The sequence below is a fragment of the Apaloderma vittatum genome, unplaced genomic scaffold (genome assembly GCF_000703405.1).
Source record: "Apaloderma vittatum isolate BGI_N311 unplaced genomic scaffold, ASM70340v1 scaffold31031, whole genome shotgun sequence".
In the NCBI taxonomy this organism is placed as follows: domain Eukaryota; kingdom Metazoa; phylum Chordata; class Aves; order Trogoniformes; family Trogonidae; genus Apaloderma; species Apaloderma vittatum.
In genome coordinates this window covers 1-8734 of record NW_009698994.1, presented here as the reverse complement: position 1 = coordinate 8734, position 8734 = coordinate 1, and the positions used below count along the sequence as shown (strand labels likewise).

The 8734-nt window shown below is 47.4% G+C and overlaps 1 protein-coding gene across 1 annotated transcript; it reads right to left on the bottom strand.

Annotated features, from left to right (window-relative positions):
- Positions 1–933: 933 nt before the first annotated feature.
- Positions 934–8727, bottom strand: LOC104280543 (thyrotropin-releasing hormone receptor-like; the record flags this gene model as incomplete). The annotated part of the gene is given in 2 exon segments (XM_009878217.1): positions 934–1270; positions 8245–8727. Coding segments are annotated over 2 exon segments (820 nt in total), but the record flags the coding sequence as incomplete, so codon positions are not given.
- Positions 8728–8734: the final 7 nt, after the last annotated feature.

The window sequence follows — 8734 nt, the reverse complement described above, 5'->3', positions numbered from 1 at the left end:
TCTTTCTTCTTCCTATACTTTACCTGTGTTACTTCAAGGCACCTTGATCCTGACTGCTCTGGTTTGTCTGCAGATGCTTTTATCAGTGGCTTGTTCTGATCTGATAAGGAAAAAATGTGTTCTAACAGAGAAAAAAAATCTGTATTAGGGAAAAGATTGTTAGAAGCAAACCATTTAATTTCCTAGTTTTGTTTGCTAAATGGAACAATTTTCTCACATTGTAGCAAAACCACTTCCATTTTATTCAAGAAGCAAATCCCAAATTTCTGTGCAGAACTTCTTAAACAGCCATGAAGAGGAACTTTGTCAGTGGACAGAAACCGCCACCCCTCAGGAGGCATTTATGTCCTCAGTAGGTGAACGTATTCCTCAGAGAATTATGCTAAGATGAGAAGAGCAGACTCCTGGAAGTGCCTAATTGTCTGCCCTAACGCTAAAAGGACTCTAGAGGAGCAGCTCACAGGAGTGTCTGTTACAAGCATGTAAATTTGTGTAGGTGAATCTCACCCTGTAAGAAAACTGGTCCAGCAGAAAGACTTTCCTTGAATGCCCTTCTTTTCGAGGATTTCCTTTCAGTGCTCTGGCCCAAGTCAACAATAAATTGCACCTGCATATAACACAGAACGGCGTCACAGCGCTATATTTAATTTACATTTACAAATTCTTTAAAGATGCTAAACATTGACTTGTGCCTAACCCTTCACCAAAGAAGAACAAATTAACATTAAGGAAAAGCAAATTAATTTGCCTATAAGCATGTCTTTTTTATAAAAGCCCTGGAGAGGTATTAAATTAAGCTTGCTGCAATGCCAAAGCAATTTCTGTTGGCACTTTCCCAGCACGGTGCACACAATCGCGTCGTTGCCACTGCCTGTGTTGTTCCAGAGTCCCAGGATTTATTTGCAGGCTTGTTCTTTGCAGGAGCAGGGAGACTGTTCAGATCTTACTGTTCGGTGGTGTGATCAGAGCTGTCATGAGAATAGTCCTTCACGACGCTGTAGTACACCGGCACCGTGTGCGGCGCGGGGTTCTCAGTACTCTTCTCTTTACACTTGCAGAGCTTCCTAAAGGCAGCCCTGAACTTCTGTGACATGAGGTTGTAGATGATGGGGTTGATGGCGCTGTTCAGGTAGATGCACATGCGGCAGAAGAGAAGGAACCAGATGTTCAGGTACGGAGGGTCCATGAAGGAATTCACCACCACCAGTGTGCGATAAGGCATCCACAGAAGAGCAAAGAGGACCACCACAACAGCCAGCATTTTGGTCACCTTGCCAGTGGGGATATGTGAAAAGAGAAATAGTCAGATGGTGCTACAGCTCCAGCAGAGCTTTCCCACCTGGAGAAATGGTGCAGACAGCTAATTTGCTCTACATATTGTTTATATCTCCCCTTAAGTGTTTCAAATAGGCACCCAAACCATGGGGTTATTCCTCTCCAGATCCATTTTGTTCACAAAAAAATCATGCATAAATAAACCCCTTAAATGACAGATTTTCACCTACTGTTGAAGAGCCTTCAAACTCTGTACGACATGCATTCACCAGCCTAGAAATGAGCTGGGGTAATCTTGGGAATTTCTGTACCAGAAAGCAAATTTGAAAATTGTACATAACAATTAATAGGAAAAATAACTTGTGAAGAAGTGGAGACCTAAGGTTTGGGGGGTGCCATGGAGCTAGGGATATATCATCTCCCTGCCCTAGGAGCTCCTGGATTCCTACACCAGCTATATTGTTCAGAGGTCCTGGTACAGAGCAAAATTGGGAGCGGAGGAGACTGTAGAGTCTTACACAAATTCCTACTTGTGATGATATGAGAGTTACTTAGCAAATTGCTAGGGACTATTTTAATTTGCAGCAGACTAGAGAAGTACTACATTGACATATTAGGAACAAGAAGATACTGAGAAGTCGGAAGTGAGCTGTAATTGCCCTCAGTTTGACTCAAGCTTGTTTGAGAAAACGGGTTTTTGTACTGAAACTCCAGTGATCCTAATAATTTTGACAGCTATTTCTGGTAGGTGATAATCATCCTCCAACACAGAATACACATCCTCAAGGAAGAAACTATGAGTAAACACTGATACCACGTGCATAGTAAGGCAGTGGCATTTCAAACGTCAGGAAGGGAGTTGTGCAATGACTCTAGTTCTCGATATGTAAATAAGTACTTAGATCATGTTCACAGTCTCTCAGCTTTTCTCAGAGTGATTTTTTTTTTTTTTTGCTTTTTCCCAAGCAACTAGCCTTCCTGTAATGCTGTGAGTAGAAATTGACTACGTTAGTAGTGGAAACAAAACTTACACTACAAGACAGGGTCTATTATCAAGCTGAGGCCAAAACAGAAGTGTTCTGCTGTGTGTGGTTTAATGGGAATGTGAGGAAACTTCCCAGAATAAGGTCTCGCAGTGACACGGTGAGTGCTGAGGCTGTTGCGAAGACTGCAGCAGCAACACTGCCTCAGTTTGTTGCCTTTTGGGAAAGGTATGAGAGATTATGCAAGTTGTGTCATTAAGAGGTAGCTTTAGAGCTTTCCACTGCCTTTTACAAGGACTGGCGGGATCCAGAAGAGCAAGGGCCAGCTCACAAGCTTTTGGTGTCAAGCCACCCTACCTAGTGTGCAACTCCTAGGGTGATAATCTAGTTTACAGAAATACTCCTGAACGGATAGGTTGGGAATGGGCAGCAGTTGCTTGGCACGTGGCTGACCATGATCAGAATCTCTACGTACCATCACGGTGGTAGCTGCTGCCTCTGCTAAGGCTGGCAGGGCAATCTGGGCTCGGCCACCTATTCCCAAGGGAAGGAGCGTCCTGACAGCAGTGGTGAGACAGTATTGCTGTGGGCTGTGCCACAAGACCTGGGAACAGGGAGCTTCCAGCTCCTGGATCAGCCTGGGAAGGAGCAGATTTTGCTTCAACACCATATGCCACATGAGCAGTGTGTTCTCTGCTGTTCTAAGCATCTTTATAGCAAACAAACACAGCAGCGATGGAGCATTCAGCCAGCGGGCTGCCTGCTGCAGTTCTGCTTCTCTGGTTTGCAGACAAAATTGGTTTTGCTGTATTTTAGATGCATCTGAGATTTATTTCAAGAGAACCTGAATGAAGTTGATCTGAACAAAATGGCTAATAGCTGAACCCTACAGCCAAATGCAACCACCTCCTCAGCTTAAGTGAGCTTAAGCACGATTTCAGTCAGAATTTAATACCCTCTGCTAAGCAGTTTATTCCTCCTGGGACACGAGGGCAGGCACAGTGCTTTTGCATCCCATGCAGTGACTGAACACGTCCCTGTCCTGCCTGGAAGAGTCCATGTTAAAGGGCTGTGTTGGAGGGAAGGTTGGGGGGGGAAATCTTTCCATCAGCTTCAGCAGTCCTAGGCAGCAGGATTGCTACATAATATGTCCTGGGAAAGTGAAACGCCACACCCCTGCAGGTCCTCAGTTACACACGAGCACTCCTCACTTAGCAGTTGTCTCAGTTCCCCAGATGGAAAGTTACCCCCCGCAGAGCTGGGGAGAATAAATCCCTGAGCTTTCATACACTTTTAGCTCTGCGCTCTGGCAGGTGTCCCTTCTGGCCAGGAGGTTTCTGTAGCACTCAAATGTTCCTTTTAAAGCTAACACATTAATTCTGCTCATGTCCTTTCTTCTGAGACTGAAACATCTTTGGCTTTTTGACTGTTGTAACTCTCTGCCTTGTTTTACTGTTCAGGAACCCGCTATGGTTTTGAACAGTGATGGGAACACCACACCCGAGTGACAGGACTAGGGTAGTGTATCCTAATAAGGCTGAAGAGTAAGTTCATTCCAGTCCCTTCTGAGACCAAAAGAAATGTAGTCTGGAAAACAACCAGTGATTCATCTGCTTTTTAGCCATGATTGCCCCTGTTTTTCAGCTCGTTGTTATGGAAATGCCAGCAGTCCCAGTGACTGCTTGCCCAGCTTCCAACACCTCCCTCCAGACCGCAGAAGACCACACAGTGCTATCACGCAGAGAACACTTGTTGCAACATATCCTAGAGCCATGCGGAAAAGATGTGTTTGTCCTGGGAGGGGAAATGGGCTAGAAACAGCACCGTGAGGAATTATTTTTTCTATCTCACTAAACACCTTCAGTGCTCCTCGAGGATGCTGCACCCAGACCACAAACTGGGTTGGGCAGCCCAGCCCTGAGCTTGAAGGTAAGAATTGAAATTTGTCTTTTAAAGCCAACACCCATATGGACCATGTTCTCCTGGGTACAACTTTAGCAAAGTTGTGTCAACACGGGATGTCTCCTGTGGATAAATTTCAACAGTCTATCCCAAACTCACTCTCATGTCTCCATCACAGGGAAAGAAATCCTCAGTGTCATCTGTGTGCATGGCTGAAACTTCTCTCTATGCCTTTCCTCACTCTACCTTACTGAGGTGAGTAACCAAAGAACACTTGAGGTGCTCTGAACTTCTGGTACTTGTGTGAAAAATGAACCTCATCAGCACTGAGGAGAGTTTGAGACATTTATCCCTAACTGGAGTAGTCCTGAATTACGGCCCCCAAAAACCAGCTGCATCCAGAAATGCTGGAGTTCTGCTACAGCCTCAAAGCATCTCTCAAGGAATCACTCAGCTCAGGGACATTTTTTAAAACAAATGGTTTCCAGCAACTCTATTGTGCACACAACAGCTGTAAATGAGCTATGGATACAAGAAAGACAAGGGTTTGTAGTCAGAAGGGGTTGCTTTACTAGAACAGTTGGTATTTAGCTGAAAAACACTTTGGAGCACATAAGCCTCTCGCAAGGGGTGTCCAGCCCCCCCTGTCCCCAAGGCCACAAACAGTTCTCCTCAGTGAGTGTCCCTCTCCTTGCGCAGGCAGCGGCCCCCTGAGCTCAGCATCCTTTTTTTAGGAATCCCGCTCCCTCTAGTGGTCCCTGTAGCAGGTGAAATACGTGCTTGGAGGTGGCTGGCGTTTGTACCTGTGGTGCTTTTCTTCTTCAGGTGACAAATACAGCAAAACCTCATGCCCCGTGCTCTCCCGCTCTGGAAGTGTGTGTTTTAGAGGCACCAGTGAGGGAACAGCAGCATATTCGTGCTCTGCAAAGCAAGCAGTGCAGTGCTGGGGCTGCACAGGAGCACAAATCCTCCGGGAGCCAAATCCCTGGTTCATGGTGAGAATCTGGCAGATGCTCGTGCACCTTCGCCTCAACAAACTAAAAGGTGTTTGCAGGGTTGGGATCCCATTTTGCCACATCACTGGGCATTTCTAATGGTGTCTTTAGTGGTTTAGCCTAGACGGCAATTGCATTTTAAAGAAGTTGCATCCTCATTTCAATTTTCCCCACTGGTAGCACATGCATTTTCACAGCCTCCTCATTATCTTGCCAGGTTGGAGATCACCACGATTTGCTGTTATTGCAGTTTCTGACGCTACGTCCTCACTTCTGATACTCAGGACAAGACTTTTTACCAAGTGCCTCAAATTCCTCATGACATTTTCAAGGGCTGTCAGTGCTTCTCAGGAGGGTGCAAGAAGTTGATGGCATTACCTATCAGGGTGTCCTTTCCAATTCACCCTGCCCACAGGTGATTAATGAGCAAAGGAAACTGCTTATGAATTCCTCAGCCAGCATCAGCTATTGCAAAACAGTGTTCAGTGGTGCAAGTGCAGATCCATCTGTGTTTCCTCTTTCCCCAAGTTTCCTCTGGTTTTGAGGGCATTGATGCCATGTCTATCAGAAAATCAGAGAGGAAACCTTTCTTCTGCTAAAGACAATACAGGACACTGGTGTCCAGGCTGCTCCCTTCTAGGGCTTGTACCTGCCCCACTGACCACATGATTGCTCTCCTCTGCACTTGCTTTTAAGCCCCTTCTCCTATCCAGCCTCTCCATCTGATAGCTCTGCTGGCACAAATGGATTCACCCGCCTTCTTTCTCATATAAAATCCTTTTCCTAATGATCTGTCCATCTCCCAGCACTCAGCCCATGCCTCTTCTCTGCTCTGCCCCCATCACCCCTCTGGGGTCCTACATGTTGCAGCATATTCCTGAAAAATATCATTCCTGTGGCCCTGGCTTCCCTAGCTCAGAGAAGCAAATTCCAGGCAGAATTCTTTGCAGTCTCTGGAGGCCTCTTTCCTCCCTGAGTGGTTGGGTTGTTTTTTCCTTCACAACTAGATGCAGATTCACGACTCACTGCAGCTTCTGCTCCTCAATCCACTGCACTGCCAGCAAAAACCTCTGGCTGGATTTCAGACAGTGCTCAGGTGGATGCTTTGATAGGACCTGGATTTGTTATGCTCCAAGAACTGCTGTTCATGCTTCCCCAAACTCTTGTCAAAATAGCTGTGCAGCTTTGGTGCACAGAAAAATTATTTCTGCACTGAGCATCCAGCAGACCAACCTTTCAGCAATTAATCAAATGGTTAAAGTCGGACATCTGCATCCTGGTTTTGTCTCCTCTGATTTTATGCACAGTCATATAAATTACCCTATGCTTTTATATGTATAAAGAATCAACCACACCCTATGTCATCTCCAACTTGCAAAAGATGCTTATGGAAAAACCTGGTTTACAACCATGTCTGAGGTGCAGCACTGCATCTGTGTGACAGCAACCAACCCGTGTGCCAGTCACCTAGCTCCCATGTCACTTGTGCCACGGCTGAGATTTCTTCCTCCATCACACTCAGCTTGCTTTGAAGAGCTGCTGGGGTGAAATCAGAAGAATTAAAAAAAAATAGCTGGAAGCACTGATCAACTGCTTTGCAGTTTAAAAACTCGGTGCCATTTTTATTTCTAATGATGCCAGCTCGAAGATATCAGGTCAGCCAGGGAAACTCTTTGGATGCTAAGATATTTCAAGAGGTAATGACAATCTCCAGAAAACTACCAGTGCAACAGAAAAGAGAGCACAAGATGTTTCCAGGAGCTGGAGTGCCCATCATCCAGCCCCATCAGCCACTCGTCCTAATGATGCTGGAGCATGCTGTGTGCGGCGCAGCCGCTCCATGGCACAGCATCATGGGGCGAGAGGCACAGCCCCTGCAGCTGCTGCTCTGGAAGGAGAGGACCATCAACCCATACTGTTAGGTACTGCCTTGTAGCATCTAGAGACTTCCCTGCCAAACACTCTGACTGAAGCTTCTGCAGCAGCCAGCAACCCTGGGAGTGTAGGCAAGTACTTTTGCAGAAGTCAGGACTTACTTTAAACCATTCTGTTGCTGGAGCAAAAAAAGGAGAAACAGCTCAACTGGAAAGAATCAGAAGTTCATGAAGAAATACATGCTCTCTGGGCTGTTTGCCTCCCCTCTGTGACTAAGTCATCCCTCCTGGGGAATGGAGGTTCCTGTGCAAGTCAGGCAATGAGATACTGAGCTGGGAAAACAAGGATTTCAAGACAGGCTGAAGCCTATTTCAGGCTGTCTGGAAATCAGGTCCTGCTCTCTCAAAATCACAATGGAACTGGTGATTTCAGGGACCTGAGCCAGACCCCCAGATTCAGCCCTTTCCTTTAAAATAGCCCATGTCTCTGCCTATGAAAGTTTGAAACCATAATGGGACAATCTCCTGCAAATGTCCAGTGAGCAGGCAAGAGTGTCTTGTGTCCAGATGATGATCTGTCCAAGGAGACAGGGCGAGAGATAGTAACTGTCTATGTGGACAGAGAAAAAGAAGAAATGAGAGAAGGAGGTGGGAGGAGAAGGAAATGAGGAACAAGGAGGCAGCTGAATGACAGAGGAGTCACTGAGAGGCAAAAATACCACTACAATACTGAGATGCCTTCCCCAACTCCAGGGACTCGGGGGCTGCAGCCAGGGCTGGATTTGGAGAGCAGAGGCTCACATCAGCTCTCCCCCTCCTTTGCTTCTCTAAATCTGATGTGACCCCTCCAGGACCCTGTCTGGGAGGCAAGTCCGGCTGGGATAATATGATCTAGCATTCGTCTCCTCAGGAAGACAACCAGTAATTAATTATCCAGCAAATACCCTTGTACTGCTGCCTCTCCCAAGTGATGCTGGTGCCCAGTCCTGCTCTGCCAAGCTCAGCCAAGGAAGGGAGAGCCCATCTGTGCTCCCAGCCCTAAGCTGGGCTTGGCAGGGGGGCTTCTGTGCCACAAACCAACCCCCTCCACTCCTCCCACAAAATGAAGCAAAATATTGGGGCACCCCATCCCATGCCAGAATGCCCCTCAAAGCACTGAGCCCCGAGAGCACTACCTGCAGCCCAGTGTGCCCCAGCCCAGCAGGGAGTCCCTACCTGTTTGCGGGAGCTCAGGGCCCCCTTGTTGCCCCGGCAGGAGAGCTTGAGGGAGCCACCCTGGTGCATGGAGCCCAGGCAGGAGTGCTGCGGAGGGGCAGGCAGGGGACTCATGAAGAGAATGCGGGCAATGAGGCCGTAGAGGACAGTTGCCAGTCCCAATGGAATGATGTAGAAGACAGCAAAATCCAAGAAGTAAATGGGCATGTAAAGGCTTCTGGAGACCCGGTAGCCACAGCTGACCTGTGCCCCATCTGAGAAGGTGACCTGGGTCGTGTCCACCAGGAAGAACCACATCAGGCAATAGAGAGAGGTGAAGAGCCACAGCGAGGAGATGATGCGCTTGGCGCGGGACACAGTGCAGAGGAGCTGCGCTTTGATGGCGTGGCAGATCGCGATGTACCGCTCCACCGTGAAGGCAGTGATGGACCAGGCAGAGATGTTGATGCCCAGGTACTGCAAATAGGTGATGCAGAGGCAACCGGCGTAG